At 49.9% G+C, this 17,517-nt stretch overlaps 1 protein-coding gene across 1 annotated transcript; it reads left to right on the top strand.

The window, feature by feature from the left end:
* Positions 1–11,932: 11,932 nt before the first annotated feature.
* On the top strand, positions 11,933–13,684 carry HOXB13 (homeobox B13). The gene is made up of 2 exons (XM_081574957.1): positions 11,933–12,524; positions 13,431–13,684. Exons 1-2 carry the CDS (start codon positions 11,933–11,935, stop codon positions 13,682–13,684), a joined length of 846 nt encoding a protein of 281 aa, XP_081431083.1.
* The last annotated feature ends 3,833 nt before the right edge of the window (positions 13,685–17,517 follow it).

Below are 17,517 nucleotides of genomic sequence, written 5' to 3'. Positions count from 1 at the left end.
GCATTTCTAGTCTGCAATGAGCTGGCTTCCCATATCCTTTGCAGACATTGCACAACAAGTGATTAATATAAATAAATGTACATGCATGCACAAAACACCAGATTTTCTAAGGAAAAAAACCGGTCAAATAAGCAGTTGGGAGAACAAGACTCAATCTCTCAGTACTAGTGGCTGGCTGAAGAAGCTTTCTTTAAGCCAAAGTCACACCTTAATTTCACCCCAAGACCTTCAAAGGATAAATATGAGTTTTGTGTAAATCTCTGGAGAGGATCACAAGCTGCTTGTTACTCAGAATGGATTATGTGAGATTCAGTTTACGAGGGCAAACTGTATTTCACACATGAGTCACCTTGAACAACCCAATAATTAATTAAAACCATGTTCTGCAGTGGAGAATTTATTACATTAGCTGGCTTTTTATGAGCTAGGTGTAGTTTGGAAACGAAAAATGTGAGGACTCTTCAGCATGTCTGTGCTGCATTCTGCACCGGCTCACGGTGACCCCCTCTCTCCGGGTCCCAGAGAGCAGGGTCAGTCAGGGGTGTGGGACCTCAGTTGGGAAAGGTAGAGCCCAATTACTGCAGCTGAGTTGGACTCTCTTCAGTTTTTGTAACCAGGGCCTGGGCCAGTGTTTCCTGGACTTCCTCTTGGAGATGAGTTGGGGCTTTGGAGTGATTGAGGGATCCCTGGAAAGAGGAAAGTGGTGTGGCCAATAGAGAAGGGGCAATGGGGAGAGGGACGAGACAAAATCCTGACTTGTGCCAGGCTGCTTGGCAATTCCTGGGGAACAGGAGTGGGCATTGTGGTACTCTTCTCCATGCGAAGGAGGTCATAGCTTCTTTGGCTGGGTACCACCAAGTCCAGATCTCTTCTTAGTTTGGGGGGAGGTGCTTTTGGTGTACCCAGCCAAAGAAGCTAAGTGTGGAGGTGCTTTTCCATAGATATAGGACCAGAACAAGCTTGTAGGTTGGTTTCTCTTCCCCTAGTAGAAATCCCACATTCATCTCAGGCACTGCCAACTCAGAGCTACAACTGGTTGGTTATACGTATGCTGTAATCTTTATACAACAGCTCCTCTTCCCTCATCTTTATTGTCTCCAAGCAGCCCTGTGCGGAAGGCTGGGCAGAGACATTCACTCCCACTTTACAGATGGCGAGACAGAGGGCTGGAGAGAGATGGCCAGCTCAAGGACATACAGCTAGCAACATGTGTCAGAGCAGGGAGAGAAATTCCAGCTCCCCGTGTCAAGAATGCCTGAGAGGCAGGAAGGAATAAGAGATGGCAAAGCTAGTCTGGCCACTGCACCTTGGAAATAGATGATGCTCTTTAGTTCTCTTGGGAAGCATGGTGGCCTCTGGGGGCACCTCCAAGGAAGGGACTGGACAGTCCTGCCCCAGTGGCAGTAATCTTGCCTCTAGATCTGAAGCTGAGTATCAGTCTTTGAAACCTGGATAATTCAAAGACTCATCAGAGGGCCCCATTCTTGACTGCCTGGGAGGGGAAGAGAGAGGGAGGTCCAGGGGCAATAAGGGAACCAAAGGGAGGCAGAATGTGGTCTGTGGGGGGAAGGGGCATTGCCTGGCTCAGCTCCACTTTCTTTGGGAGAAGACATAGGAAACCGTGCAGCTTTCCTGTCCATGGCCAGCTGCCCTGGACAGTGGAGCAGAAACCTGTAAAAATAAGTTTTTTTGTCTAACATAGAACAGTAATCTTTCTTGAAGATGACCAATAGCTTTGGGGCTTCCCCGGTGGCTCAAAGGTAAAGAATCCGCCTGCCAGTGCACAAGATCCCCTGGAGAAGGAAATGGTAACTCACTCCAGTGTTTTTGCCTGGGAAATTCCATGCACGGAGGTGACTGGTGGGCTACAATCTGTGGGGCCGCAGAGTCTGACAGGACTTAGTGACTAAACAACAAAATATCTCTGGGAATTGGGTTGACCCAGGTTTTTAAATAAACAAATGGTATGAAAAAAAGGAAACAAGGAAACTGCTATAAGAAACTAAACATATCAACTAAATGTAATGTGTGACTTTATTTCGGTTATGATTTGAGCAAACTAATTGTAAAAAGACAATTTTGAGACAACTGAGGAAATTGAAACACGGATAGTATTAAAAGATTATTGTTAATTTTGTTACGTGTGATAATCACATGAAGGAACTGTTAAAAAGAAAAGAAAAAGGAGTCCTTATCTGTTAAGAATTCAAACAAAGTATTTTTGGATGAAATGCTGCCTGTGACTTGCTTTAAAATACTCCAGGAAAAAAAAAGCTGAAATATGATTAGTTTCGAGTTGACACTGAGTGATGAGTTTAAGGAGTTGTTATACTCTTCTGTATGTGTGAAATTTCATTTTTACTGTTTTCTGCATGTGTGAAATTTGCTACTAGAAAACAAATCAGTAAGGCTGTGGATCCACATCCCCAGAATCCACACACACACTCAATATCAAGGAGTGTGCCTTTGAGAACTCTCATGGAATCAAGTTCAGAATGTTTAGGCTCATCAAACTCCCATTTTTCCCCAGGGAGACAGCAGGATTGGAAAGTATTTTACCACCAGACTGACCCCATCCTTTTCTTTCTCTGCAGTGCTATGGGGCCATGAGACACTGAGTCTCAGAGGATTCAGCTACAGGTGAGTATTTCCAGGCATAGCTCCCTCCTTGCTCTAACGGATAAAGCTCCAAAATGAAACAGGGTGGCAGGGGTATGGATAAGTGAGCTGAGTTCAGTCCATACCTTTATGGTTTTATATCAACTATGCCTCGATTTTTAAAAATGCTATGTGTTAAAGGATTCCTTTTATTTTGGAGTCAATCTTTTATTTTTCCCACATCCCTTTGTTTCCTCCTTTTCTTAGTAACTTCCCAAATATCTCAAGTCTATTTGTATCAGGTAGTATTTTTAAATGGGATTTATTTCCATTTTAAAAGTTGGAAACGACTTGGTGTTTGAATAGGAAGAGAAAGTGAAATGGTCAGAGACTGGATTTGGTGCCCTAAAGACCAGTGTTAGAGTTCGGACCTCACTATTCATCAGTCTCTAGAAGTTGAACAAATTAATCTCCTAAACCTCAGTTTTCTTATCTACAAAACGGGAGTAACAGTTGCCCTACACGCAGTTCTGCTGTTGTGAGGATTAAACGAAAGGCACATGCGGGGCGCTTACAGTCCCTGGCACATCCACGCACGGGTTACTGACGACGTTGTCTCAAGGGCTGCCCCAAGAAGCCAGAGGAGCAGCGCGCAGGGACGTAGGCGCGTGAGAAGCTGGCCAAAGCGGTGTCCGGGAGGCTGCGAAGCAAACCCGCGAGGGCTGACGCCACCGCTCCTCCCTGCGATGCTCTAAGCGGGTTTTGGTCCAGTGGGAACTTCCGCCCTGAGGTCAACCTCTGCCGGAGGATGAGGGATCCCTGGAGGGCAAGGTGCACCTAGCGAGGCAGAGGAGGTCTCCGGTGGGTGGGAGAAAGATAGGGCTTCCATGCTCTCCAGCTGTGCCTTTGAGGTTAGACACCTCACCCGCCAGCGGGGCCGCTTTGCCACACGCCAGCGGGCTTACAAACCTCGCTGGGTGCGGTGTCTTCCGTTGCATTACTGAAAAATCTGCCCTACCCGGTGTTTACAAAAGGGGAAGGAAGGGAATTAAGGCTCTTGGACAAAAGCAGGGAAGTCCTTAGGCCCTCCTCGTCTTGATTGGGTTCTTTGGGAGCCTCCTAGCCTGCCTAACATGCACTGATCTCGGGCCACGAAGGGCCCCTCAGGACAAGGTCCGCGGTTCATTTGCTCCTTCCCTGGTTCAAGGCTTGACCTGCATCTCTGGGACAGACGATTCCTGAGGCTAGAAAAACCATGTCGATGGGGGCAAGCAGGGGGTAAATGAACCCAAAGGTAGGCTAATGTGAGGGATTCCAATCCAAGGACAGAAAGCACCCGCAATCTGTCTGCATCACCCCTAAATACACACCACATACACACACACACACACACACACACGCACACACACACACACATACACAACTACAGAGCTGGGTTGGGCCTGCAGTAGATCCTGGAGAATATTGGGGGACTGGAGGGGATGGAAATATTCGGTCTGCTTCCCTTGACTCTTCCTCAGGCCTCCATCTGGGCCCCTGGGGCTAAGCTCTATTCATATGAAAGTTTCCAGAATGATCTCAGGAATAAGTAACTGGAATCCTGGTCTTGTCTAGAGTAGCTGGAACAGCCAGACCAGCAGTGCTTCAGCTTGGGAGGGGGTGCCCTTGTGACCAAGCTTTGACCCCATAGGACCTGGTAGATAAGGAGCTGAGACTTGAAAACCACTCTGAACTTGTGAAGCTTCCACATAGTCACTCAAAAGTCCCTGTCTGACTTTGGGACTCCCTGGGAGAGGCATGGAGATGGATAGTCAGGTATCACTGGAAGTTCCAACGTTACATCCAGCCACCATAACTGACTACTGAAGGTAGACATCTGCTTCCTGCTCCCACTATGGCAGCACAGAGCTGCCTGGAGTCACAGAATTGGCTGTGGATTTCCTGAGGTCAAGTCATTTTGACTTGGGCAAGACAGCTTCTATTCCTCAGCATCTGCCACCCAGCCACTCAAGCACATAGCTGACTAGAGCTGAATGATCTCCAAGGATCCTCCCAATTCCAAATGCCAACTTACTAGTTTGGGTAAGTAGGGAATTTGAGGCTTCCTATTCTAACCTTCTAGATCTTAGCTCCTGATTTAGCTTCTATACCTAGAGCTTCTAAGATTAGAATCTCCTTCCAAGCCCTACCTTGGCCACATAAGCAATGTGAGGGAAAAGTAAAGATCTTCATGTCTCTAGGGAAAAGATTTTTGGCTTCTGGGTACAATAACAGCCACAATCCTTTCAAATCATGGATAAATCTGTGGACTCAATGGAGACCAAATATTTAAAAAAAATTTTTTCCTAGTGGGTGATTTTCTCACTTAAAGTGAAAGGCATTTCATCTAGCCTCCCAGAACTCTTAGAAAATCTCTGGAGGAGGCTAGAGAGGAAGAAGTCCTAGTTTAAGCCCAAGCGATCAAGAGGTGAGCAGACTATGAGCCCAGAGCTCTGCACCAATCCCTAAACCTCACTTTGATGGAGTTTCTTATGTGTGGCCAAATATCAGCTCTGGACATCTAGGGTCACATTGTAGACAATTGGACAGATTCCTCCAGCCTCATAAGGTAGCAGGGTCTGAGGTAAATGGCCAGATCAGAACCTTGGGGACCTGGCTGAGATGTGAGTCCTTAGGTGGTAACCAGGGCAGAGTCCTTAGGTAGTAACCAGGAACGACCCCATATTCATCTCAGGCTGGGATTCAGAAAGGCAGATGGGGTGTGTGTGTGTGTGTAGCCAGACACTCTGGGATGCAGGAGGGTTATTTTCTAGCCTTAAATGAATTATAAGAAGGTAATCTTTTGTGGCATTTTCCCTTCCCATCTTGGTTGTGCTTCTTCAAAGACAGGAACCCATGAGCAACGTGGACAGGACAGCTGTTAGAAAAATGGTCATTTTCTTTGGTCCGTGTGTGTGAGTGTGTGTGTGTGAAATGCTTGCCTTTCTCCTCTCGCAACTTTGTTTCTTGGAACAGATAATTCAGAGGAAAAGGGAAAAGCTCTTCCTGTGGTAGTGGATGGAAGAGGATGACAAGATGATCTGGTTCTGGGCCATTGAAGGGTCTCAGATCTCTCAGCCAGGGGAATGGGGGAATCAGAGCAAGAAATCAAATCTATCAAACTGTACTTTCCCCTAAACTTCAAACCTACAGCTGCACTTCAGGCCAAATAGGTGGGTTTGGGACTGGAGGGGCCAGGGCCTCCATGTTGACATTCCTCTTGATTTCAAGAGTGAAAACTTAGTGTTTGTCTCTAGCAGAGTCTATACATGGGTAGCCAGAATTTATCCTAATAATTATCACTTATATCCAACATTCCCTGAGGGGAAAAAAACAAGGTGGAGATGGGTATAGGGGAGTTATGAGAGATTCAGATTGCTTTCTTGAATTTGCAGGTAGGTTTCTTGATATATTCCCCATTCCTGAGCCCATCCAGAATCCCAGGGGCTGAAACAGAGGAAGCTGAGTCTCTGAGGGCCCTGGAAGCATCTACAAACCCTAAAGGCATTGGCTGTGGGCTCCCATTTGAGGAACCCACCCTTGTGAGTGTGTGTAGGGGGTGGGGAGGCTGGAGGGCTCCAGGCTGGAGGGGTGGAGGAGGTGATCTCCAGCACCAGTTTTGTCCCATTTAATGGGCTACTGGGGAGCTTACACCCTGGGGCTGAGTGTCCCAGTTGAGTCAGTACATGTCAGTTGCCTCACAGAGGCCAGGTTGCAGGGTTGGGGCTCCCTCAAGGACCTAATAACTGTGCCCTACCCTAGACCCGTGCAGAATAATCAGTGGTGAGCCTAGAAGCCTCTTGCTGACTCCCTCCACGGACTTTCCTCCTCACTAATGCCCTCAACCTCCAGTAATCATCCCTTCCCTGCTCCTGCCTGAGCACCACTCTTGTGTCCAAAGTGAACAGTGACGCAGACTTAAAGGGAAGCTGATCCAGCCCTTCCCTCCCTACACAGGGCAGATAGAAAAATGGAGGCACAGAGAGGGGAGATGACATTGCCCACCACGCAGAGCTAGATCAGACCCTTGCCTGAGCCTTGTGCTCCCCATTCCTAATGGTTGGGGCCGGATGCCACTGGGCTTCTCTGGACTGCGGTTGAGGGCAGGTGACCTGGTCGGCCTCCCAGCAAAGTACTTCCTGGACCCTTTCAACCTGGCACGCACACATATGGCTGGCTTGCCCCCGAGAGCCGCTCTGTTCAGCGCCCAGCAGCTTTACTCCCATCCCTTCTCGCTCTTCGCCTCCCTCCCTTGGCTCTGGGCCCCACTCACGTTTCCCCAGCTCAATACTTCTCTGGTTTCTTCGCCTCCCTCCCTTGGCTCTGGGCCCCACTCACGTTTCCCCGGCTCAATGCTTCTCTGGTTTCTGGGCGCCATCAGGACTGTGGCAGCGACGTGGCTGGCACTAGCTTCTCCCCTTTGCAGACAGTCTTTGATTGCTCCTCAGATCCACTTGCTGGATGGTGAAGGCCTTATAGGCTCTAATTTCTGGATCCTCAGCCTCGCCTCTGAAGCACTTGCGTTTGTCCTGGGAGGGTCCTAATCCCAAGGATGTTGCAGGGCTGACAGGGTGAGAGGGACATGGAGGTGAGAGTGGCCTCCTCCTGACCAGCCAGGCCTCCACTCTCTGTTCTTGTAGCTCCCAGACTCTGCCGTCATTTTGTCCAAAAAATTTTCCGGTGAGGCCTGGCCAGAGCCTGCCTGATTTCACAGAGAAGGGCCCCGGTGGCCTGTCATTCCCAAACAGGCCCCGTTGTTCAGGCTGGCTGGCGATCGGGCTCCAGGACCATCCTGCAAGGTGCCCGCCAAGGTCAGACTCGCGGTGGGGAGCCCCCGGCAGGCTCTATGCCGACCTTGGAGAACAATGGAAAATTGAGAGGGCCAGGAAAGGGGTAGAGAAAAGTGAAAAGGGAAATAAGAGGGAAAGAAATAGAAAAAAATAAAATAGAGAGAGAAAGACAGAAAAGGAGGAGGGAAGGAAAAAGGAGAAAATGAAAGAAAGAAAAGCGAGAGGATGAAGAAGCAAACAAAAGAAAAGCAGTGTACGCGAGACGGAGAGCAAGAAAGGAACCAAGGGAAAAATAAAGGTAATCGGCGATAAGGGTGGGGAGAAAGTAAGCAGTAAAGACGGAAAGAAAGAAAATAAGAATGTCCCCAAAGCAAGATAACCAAAATTGAAGGAGAGAAAGGCAGAAAGAAGAACACAAATATAAAAAAAAGAAAGAAAGATACTGAAAGACTAAAGACAGATGAAAGAACATAGAAACAGAAAGAAAGGATGGAAGAAAAGCCCAAAGAAAGGCATGCACCCGGTTAGCCCATTTTCATGAAATCAAGAGAAATAATCAACCTCCTCAGGCAGTTCGGCCAGGCCCGCGCAGTCTAGCCGGCCAGAGGAGCCCCGACCTTTCCAGAGACGCTGCGAATTCTCATTTTTCATCACGACCGACCTGAAAGCCGCGCGACCGCGTACATTTCTCCCGGTGGGAGAACGAAGACACTTAGTTTTACAAAATATAAACCATAATTTAACAAATGCCCCAAGCGGGACGGGTGGGCTTCTCTCGTCCCCTCCCCTCTAGTCGGCTGTCCGGAGCCCCGGCTCCGCGGGCGCTGACAAGGAGGTGCCAAGTCCCGGTGGCCGGAATTCCCCGGGGGCGCTGCGGCCGCGCTCAAAGGCCTGGCTGTAAAGGTCATAGGCGGTCTGTGGGGCCGCGCTGAATGGGCTCCCGGAGGTAAATAGACTCTTAACTTTCAACTTGGCCTTGACCTTCCTGGAGGTGTCTGGCCGGTATGTAAAGGAGCAGCTGAGGCTTTTCTACGAGTTTGGCTGGGTCAGTAAACGGGGTTGGGGGTCGGGGAAGCTCAGGGGTCCTGAGGGTCTGTCTGGAGGCTCCCAGCAGGACAAAAAAGAATCTGTGGGGCTGGGGGAAGGGCTGGCTCAGCCCATGCTGGTGGGGAGGTCAGAATGCCGTGGTTGTTTTCAATTCCGCCCTCAACTCTAGCGCTCAGGGAGGATACTGAACCTCAGGTTCTGTACGTGGGAACTGCAGGCTTACTCAAAGCTGAAAAAGGCAAGTAAGAAGGGACCATAAGAGAAACTGTTCTTTTTTCAAATAAAAACAGGTGGCTTGTAGTTCATTAGAAACAGAGACACATACAGAAACACAAATAGAACCCATTTATTCAGTTTATGAAATGCTTTCATGTGCAAAAAATCTTCACAGCATTCCTGAGGGGTAGAAATTACTGTGCCTTTGAGAAGACATAATTTTACAGATAAGGAGACTTACTCTGCCTTTCTTGACTCCAGTTGAGGTCTATGACAGGTCATAGATGTTTGCAAATACATAAACATATACAGAAAATGGGAGCACACGCACATATGTTAATATGATATTCAGAACTGTTCCCTAGAATCTACTAGATGCTAAATAAATTGTAGAGTAAAACAGAAACACTCCCCCCATAGTATTTATTTATATTGAATTGTATCTGTTTACATACAGGTCTCCAGCACAGTTGGTGAGCTTCTCCAGGACAAGGTTTGAGTTGATCGTCTCTGCATTCTACAATGATGCAGAGTTACATGCATTCAGCTGCTTATTTCCGTAAGACATAGATAAGAATATTAATATCCAAAAAGCACAATGGCAGGCAACATTACTATGAATCTTGAAAATTTTGTATTTAATTATTTTCCTTCTAAAAAATAGAGACAAGCTGATGTAATGTGAAGAAATACCCCATGTACATCTTGAATTTTTACAGTGAACATACCCATGTAACTAGCATATAGATTTGAGATCTGAGATCCAGAACATTTCCAGCCTTATGTCACCTCCTAGTCAGAAACTCCCCTCCCCAGGGCGATCTCTTCTGACCTCTATCACCATAGATTTGATTTTGGCTATTCTTGACTGAACTGCATAGAAATAGAATCATACAAAATTTACTCTTTTGTGTAGCTTCTTTTACCCAGCTATCTGTGCAATTTATCTATGTTGTGTGTAGCAGTGTTTTTTAAAATTGCTGTGCAGCACTATTGATGAACATTTGGGTTGTTTCTATTTTTGAGCTACAATAAATAAAGATGCTTTAGATATTTTAGTACTTGCCTATTGATGGATATAAACGTTCTTTTCTGTTGGGTATATTCACAGGAATGGAATTGATTTATCTATTTATAAAATTTAGGGATCTATTCATGCCTGTGCTGTCATCTACAAGCAAAAAGCAGTAGAAAAATTCTTAGTTATTAGGTAAAAATCTCGGTATTTCTGCCTTTCATAATCAGACAAGCAAGAGGCTATAGTAAGAAACTGGAAAGCATCAAAGAGACATCACCTCCCATTTCTCTCCTGTTGTTTTCAAATACGACAAAATCCAGTGAGGATTTCGTGCTTGGTGTCTTCAATTATCAGCAATGGTCACTGAAAGTGAGCTATACTCTTCACTACAGTCCTGCAACTTGGAGCAAATCTGGTTGCATGGGCCCTTTCCTGAAAGATAGCTCAAGTTCAGACTCAGGTTGGTGAGGGGGTATGGCCAAGCCCACCTAGAGTGCAGAGTAGTCTGTTCTATAAAATTGCCATGACCTCGGTGTAGAATGCAAAAGTTTTCTGTCTTCTCCAGAAAACCTGTGAGTTCTAGAAAAAGTGAACCCAGAAGATTTGATTTGGGAGAGGTAGTGATGGAAACAGAAAATCTCTGAAGACCGATCTGTGAAAAAAATGGTTTCTGTCTTGCATTGCACAATAGTTTCCAACAGATGGGCCTCAGATAATTCCTCCAGTGGTTGAGATTCCCTCTCCTATGCCCTTTTCTCCTTCTTAGGAAAAGGAAAGTCTGGAGGAAGCAGATAGGGGTCCTGGGTTTTCTGGTCCTAGGCTTGGGTAGGAGTGTGCCAAGACCAGGGTGAGTTTTCTGGGCCCCATGGAATGTAGGAGAGGACTGGAGGGCAGAGAGACTGGGTATTTCATAAAGGCCAGGCTTCTGTATTCTTGGGGTCCAGATCCCCTGAAACTAGTTCTTTGCCAGTTAGCCAGGCCTGGTTTTCTGGAAATAATCTTAGATCCCAGAAAAGGGGGGAAAGGGTTTATCTTTTCTGACTAGTATTTCAGGATTTTATAACATTCTCTCTCAAACCCGTCCTTCAACTTCTCTCCCTTAGTGTGTGTCTCTGGATCTCATTTTCCTGTCTTTCTCTACCTCTCTCTGAATATACAGGTCGTATGTGACATCTTTCCATATCTCTTTCCCCATCCTAAAACGGAAATCCAGACCCCCTTTTACAGGCCAGGTCCAGAAGCTCCATTTCCACTTCAGGTCTGAACCGTTAGCGTCTCCAGTTCTCATGTCTCCTTCTTCGGAGTCCGTGTCCGGCTCCCTCTCCTTTCTACCCCTCTTCGAATCCGGAGCTTTATAAGGCTATGGGCGGTAGCTAGGGTCTCTGGGGAAGAGGCGTCCTAGGCACTTCCCGAGGTCCAGGAGTAGCTTATTACTGCGCACCCAGAATGAGAGGGAAACCTGGAGTGAACTGGGATGCTAGTACTGGGACCCCAAAGCAAGGAGCTTCCAGAAATACCCCTTAACTCCCATTTTCTAGCCCCTTCTGGCTCAGGCACATTCTCGGGTTTTTCCTTTCAGGCTCAGAGTGGCCTCCAGGCCCCACCCTCTACTCCCCTTCCCCCCACGAGATGGACACTTTATAGGGAGAGCTTTTTATTCTCTCGTTAAACCTGCCAAAGCACAGGAGACAGAGAGCCAGGGAGGGAGAGGAGGCGACCGAGGTGGGGCTGGCTTCGTCTCTCCTCTCCCCCCTCCCCACCCCTGACGTAGCTGGGTTGTTCCAAACTGGAAAGCAGCGGGAAGACTTCCCGTCTCTTTTCTCTTGCTTTCAAATGCAATTTAAAAAAAGTAAAAGCCGAGAGAAAGGAGAGAGGAGAGTGAGAAGGAGGAAGGCGGGGAGAGAAGGAAGGAAGGAGGAGGGAGTGAGCAAGGGACCGAGGGAGGGTGAGGGAGGAAAAGAGAGAAAGCGGGGGTAAAGTATTTTCGCAATTTCTGCAGTGAAGATTTTATGAGTTTCTCTCCGCTAGACCGCAGCCAATCAGCCCGCGTGCCCGGGCACCTGCGGCTCCTGCGTCACGACAGCCGGGCTGAGCGAATGCAGGCGCCCAGCGAGCTGCCAGCGATTTAAAACGCTTTGGATTCCCCGGGCCTGGGTGGGGAGAGCGAGCTGGGTGCTCCTTGTATCCCCCACCCCCAGCGCCTCATGAGCCGATCCTCGGCCCCATGGAGCCCGGCAATTATACCACTTTGGACGGCACCAAGGAGATCGAAGGCTTGCTGGGAGCCGGAGGGAGTCGGAACCTGGTCACCCACTCCCCACTGACCAGCCACCCAGCGGCGGCGCCTACGCTGATGCCTGCTGTCAACTACGCCCCCCTGGATCTGCCAGGCTCTGCGGAACCCCCAAAGCAGTGCCACCCGTGCCCCGGGGTGCCCCAGGGGGCGTCCCCTTACGGCTACTTTGGAGGCGGGTACTACTCCTGCCGAGTGTCCCGAAGCTCGCTGAAGCCCTGTGCCCAGGCGGCCACCCTGGGCGCCTACCCTGCGGAGACTCCCGCATCGGGGGAGGAGTACCCCATCCGCCCCACCGAGTTTGCCTTCTATCCGGGATACTCAGGACCCTACCAGCCTGTGGCCAGTTACCTGGATGTGTCGGTGGTGCAGACCTTGGGCGCCCCGGGGGAGCCTCGCCGCGACTCCCTGCTGCCTGTGGACAGTTACCAGTCCTGGGCCCTGACCAGTGGCTGGAACAGCCAGATGTGTTGCCAGGGAGAACAGAACCCCCCAGGTTCTTTCTGCAAGGCAGCATTTGCAGGTAAGCTGCTTTGGATGCCTTCGGTGCTGAATGTAGCCTTGTAGACCCTGCCTGGATGGGTCTTGGAGCTGGTGAGGAGGAGCTTGGTTCTCCTTGGTTGCCTATTAGGGCTCTGAAGGAGGGTCCAGGCAGTTAGAGAGCCCGGGTGAAGGCCCCAGAGGATCAGTGTGAGGGGCCTGAGCTGGGTGCTATTTGAAGCCTGAGGCCCACCAGGTCCCTGATTTCCCCCGGAGGCCTTGGGACCAGCCTTTGAATATGTCGGAGTGCTTGACTCTCTTTGCTGTTGTTTGGGACTTAGGGTGTTCCTGCCGAGCAGGACCCCAGTTTAATTCTTCTCAATTCATTGAGTGTGGGGGTGCAGCTGCATGGGGACAGAGAAATTGGTTGTTCTGTAAAGAATACAACCCCTTACTTTCTTTCAGATGAGTTTTTCAGTTTCCAAAGGGAAGTGTAGATTTCCTGCAGCCATGACTTAGGTGTGTGCATTGGTGCATGTGTGTTGTGAGTAGGGGCAGAAATGTGTTCCCTCCTGTATAGAATTTGCTTGTAGTATCTGTAAGAGTGGCCAAGAGTTGGAAAATGCATATGAGGGTGGACATATATAGACGGTGGGCAAAGGTCTGGCCATATGTGATGGGTGTGTTTGCAGACTGCAGGCGTGAAGGCAGTGATGAGTGAGGATAGCCTGCAGAAATCTCCTCTTTCCAAGGCTGGGTGGATCAGGGAACCAACCAGCCAGAAGTGGAGGTGTCCTCTTGTGCTTTGGGGAAATGGCAGTGCACAAATGCCTGTATGGTAACCTGAGTGCTCCTGTAGGATGACTTAGGTTGTGGGGCCTGGGTCAGACCCTGGGCTTGTGCCAGGCCATGGTCTGAGCATGTCTCTCTCCCTCCCTCTCCTGCATAGACTCAAGCGTGCAGCATCCTCCTGACGGCTGTGCCTTCCGCCGAGGCCGCAAGAAGCGCATTCCCTACAGCAAGGGACAGTTGCGGGAACTGGAGCGCGAATATTCGGCTAACAAGTTCATCACCAAGGACAAGAGGCGCAAGATCTCGGCTGCCACCAGCCTCTCAGAGCGCCAGATCACCATCTGGTTTCAGAATCGCCGGGTCAAGGAGAAGAAGGTCCTCGCCAAGCTCAAAACCAGTGGTACTCTGTGAGGGAGCTTCCTGGCTCTGGCTGGGAGGGGGAAGGGGGAAGTTGGGGTATCCTGGTGAGACCAGGAGCCTGCCACAGCCAAGCTGGGGCCCAGGACTCTGCTGAGAGTGACATTCAGCAGAAGTGACACTCTTCCCAGGCCAATGTTCCTGGGCTGTTCTTCAGGGACAGTCTCGATACCCCATGGATCCCAGAGAGCCAGCAAGGCCCAGAGTTACAGCCCAGTCCACCAGGTAATACTACCCAAATGACCTTGTCCCAGTCATAATCATTCATTCTGGCAGTTGCAATAATCACCATAACCAGTACTAGTTGCCATGATAATTAGCATCATATTTTCAATCTAGAGCTCTGTAGAGCACTTTTAGAAACTGCTTTTGTGGATTGAGCTGATCATGAATAAACTTGGAAGGAGACCGAAGACAGGACAGCTTCCTCTGGAGCCTCTTCCATTTCCAAAGCCTGTCCCCATCCCAGTGAAGGCAGAGGAGACAAGAAATGGCAGATTTACCCCTGTAATTACGTTTCCCGTTGCCTCTTTAGCTTTTTTTCTAAGATGACAGCTAGGCACGATGGCCAATGCTGGAGGGTGCCTCTCCCTCCCTCCCTGTCCATCCCCTAGACTGTACCCACTGGTCTCAGAAGTCCACATGCCTAACTCTTCAGTTTTGGCTCTGTGTGAAAATGAAGCCAGTGGACTGCCCTCCAGGGTCTGTTCTTTCCTCCAGAGAAATGGGGTTTGAGAAAGTGCCTGGATAATTTACCACTTCCTTTCCAAAACTTTCCAAACCTTCCCAAACCTTCCCTTAATGTTTCTGGTGGTTCTGACCGAAGGAGGTAGGTCATAGTTCATTGGACATTTGGGAGCTGCATGAAACAGACATTTGTGGCCTTGTAGACAGAGCCCCTCTCAGGCACAAACGATTGCAGGATGAGGGGAATAGTAGCCTATCGCTGGCAGGCACATCCCAAGCACACTTGTATAGCCTAGAAGGAGAAAAAAAAGAGTATGGCTCATTCACTACCCATTTCTCCTCTGCTTGCCTGCCGGTGACACCAAGGAGCTTCCGAGGCTCAGGCCTTGGAGTCTCAGGCGGGTTCTTTACCGAGTGAAAGAACCAGTGGTGGCAGAAGCCCCCAAAAGCCAGTGTCAGGATGGGGAACCGCAGGCCGTCGGGGCAATAGTGGGCACAGACTTGTTGCCTTTCACTTTCTGCTGGTTCAGTCCACATACACTGATTCTGGGGGAGTGGAGGGCAGTTTGGCGCCAACCCTGTTTTCCACAACCACGTAGACAATATGCGAATTGTGCGGAGTTCCAGAAACCTGGGGCAGACCGGCTGTTCGCAGAGCCGGGGAACCTGAAGTCGTGTACCTAGGCCGGGACCAGACGCGACCTTGTCTGCGCGGAACATCAGCGGGGCTGAGCTGGATCTTCCCGCAGCCCAGGCTGGCGGGTTCTGGCAGTCTTCCGGCGATCAAGCGCACAGGAGTGAAGTGGAGAGGGCGGCCTCCAGACCCACGTTCCGAGCCTCCCCGCAGCGGGCAGTTGGGAGGCGAGCATCCGGAAGGGTCCCCGGCCACGTCTCGACGGCCGCTCCATCTCAGAGCGGACTCCTCCTTTTCCAGGAAACCCTGAGTTGGCCGCCGGAGCCGAGCAGTTCGAGTCGGGTGGCATCCCAATCCCGGCTCTTCTCGGAAGGAAGACTCTTGTAAGTCTTCCAGATTTTTTTTTTTTTCTTTTTTACCAAAGAGGATTCTAAAGCTGAGGGGGAAAAAGGCCCCGAATGGTAGTGACCCTCCCTCCCTGGGTCTTCTTAGATAGTGGGTGTGCTTGGGGAAGGGGAAGGTGTCAATTTCGTGATTTAAACAATCTTTCCAACCCCCGTGGCCCAGTTTAAGCTCCCTGGTATCGCGCCTCGCCCAGAGAAAGTTCCTTTCTGCTTTCCACGTTCTCCTTCAAGCGAAGTCCCAATCTTTAGTAATTTTTAATACCGCGGACTCTGAAGATTAGTGGGTGCAGCCCCCCTCCTTTAATGCTTCAGAAATTGAGAGGCTTCAGGACAGATAGGCCTATGGGTAGGTGGCGTGTGGGACAAATGGGGGAGACCGCCGTGGTGCTTGCTGCCTACAGAGGGAGGGGAAAGGTTTTAGATTACCACTCGGACTTCCCGAGGTGACTTCAGGAGGCCTGCAGTCAGGGGCCTCGAGACTCTGGACTCCCGGGGCTCTAATGCCTCCATTCCGTTATCAAGGACTTACAGTTTCGGGGCTCCTCTGTTATGCTCTCGCAACAATTTTAGAACAAACAAAAGATGTGGAATTTTAGATTTATTTCTCTACCAACGTGTTTGGCCTATTAAAAAGACGAGGGCGCCCCCTTCCGGCAGAATCTCGCCATTTCAGAGAAACTTGCGGGTTGGCTCGGCTTTTTAACCCCTCAACTGAGCCTCCGACTTCCGAAAGCCTGGGGACTCGGGCCTCCGGGGTTGGGGAATTCGTAGCCGCGTGTCAGAGCGCCCGGACCCGGAGTCGCCTGAAATTGGGTCAGGGTACTGGCAAATGTATCAACCCAGCGGCGGAGAGACCCAGGAGGAAGGCTAGGAAGGCAGCACAAGAGATTTCTAATAGAGAAAAAACAGGGTGGCCAGGGCACCCGGAGCAAGGCTGCGGCGCCGTCAGCTCTCGGTCCAGGTCTTCATTCCACTGGAGTATTTTATTTATCTTCCTCGCCAGAACAATTCGGGGCGAACCCATCTCCTCCGCTTCCCCCCGCCCCGAGTCATTTACTTGTATGTAATCTGTGCAATTTCGCTTTGTGTTAAACCCTTTTATGGAAGCTCTTTCCAAACACCGATGTTACTACCGAGGCGAATTATATCCCCTTCCACCAAGACTATTTAAAAATCTTTCACTAATTTGTGTCTAAACTACAACAAAATCCATATATCTACATTTACTTACCTGCAGCTATTTGCTTTTTAAATAGGGCCATTTTCAGCTATTAATACAAGAAAGAGTGTTTCGCTAAAATTTAGATTGAAATGAGTGAATACAACGTTCTCAAATAGATAAATTCAGACATTTTCATGGACAAATAAACGCAGAGGCGCACAGACACACTCCGGGAAACACACCGTGTGTCTTTTCACCAACGAGGCGTGATTTTACTCCGGGCCGCCCTCTGCGCCCTCTCCCTTTCTCTGAGCGGAACTTCGCCGGCTCAGTCTCAGCAAACGTCGAAATAGGGTCGGAGGGTGGCGTCTACGCCGCTCCAGGACCGAAATTACTTCCAATTCCAAATCAGGCGGATTTTATCAGGCCTCGAGAGAACGGATTAGGCAGTAATGGTGGAAAAGAGCGTTGACAGGACCTCGGGAAACTCTTTTCGAATCTAGGTTCTCGAAGTAGCCCAGCGGACAGCGAACCCGGGGCCCCAGCTCCGGGGTCCCTCACTGGCAAGCGGGCAAACGCTCACCGCCACCCTAGAACTCGCGAGGCCGCAGCCGGCGTCTGTTGGCACCGCCGTGACCCCCGTCCCAGCCGCCCTCCCCCTAGTTCCCCTTCCTTCTCCAGCTAGCCACCCCTGCTCTGAGTGGTTCGAGGACCAGTAGCTGCCCTGCGGCAGAAGAAAGGCCCAAATCAAGACCCCCCAGTTCTCCGAACGGCGCGGCCCCCCTCCTCCAACGCAGAGCTGACGGCCCTCCGCTCCTCCAGCCCCATTGCTCCCCTTCATTAACGTTTTACTCAAGGTCCTAAGTGCTGCACTTGAATTAGGTTTCCTTCCAGAGGAACCCTCTGTGCCCGTGCCCCCTTCCGGTCTAATAGAAACACC

The sequence above is a fragment of the Giraffa tippelskirchi genome, chromosome 3 (genome assembly GCF_054371585.1).
Source record: "Giraffa tippelskirchi isolate mGirTip1 chromosome 3, T2T-mGirTip1v1.2.pri, whole genome shotgun sequence".
Taxonomy (NCBI): domain Eukaryota; kingdom Metazoa; phylum Chordata; class Mammalia; order Artiodactyla; family Giraffidae; genus Giraffa; species Giraffa tippelskirchi.
Note: the sequence above shows the minus strand (reverse complement) of the source record. Positions and strands in the feature narration are given on the sequence as shown.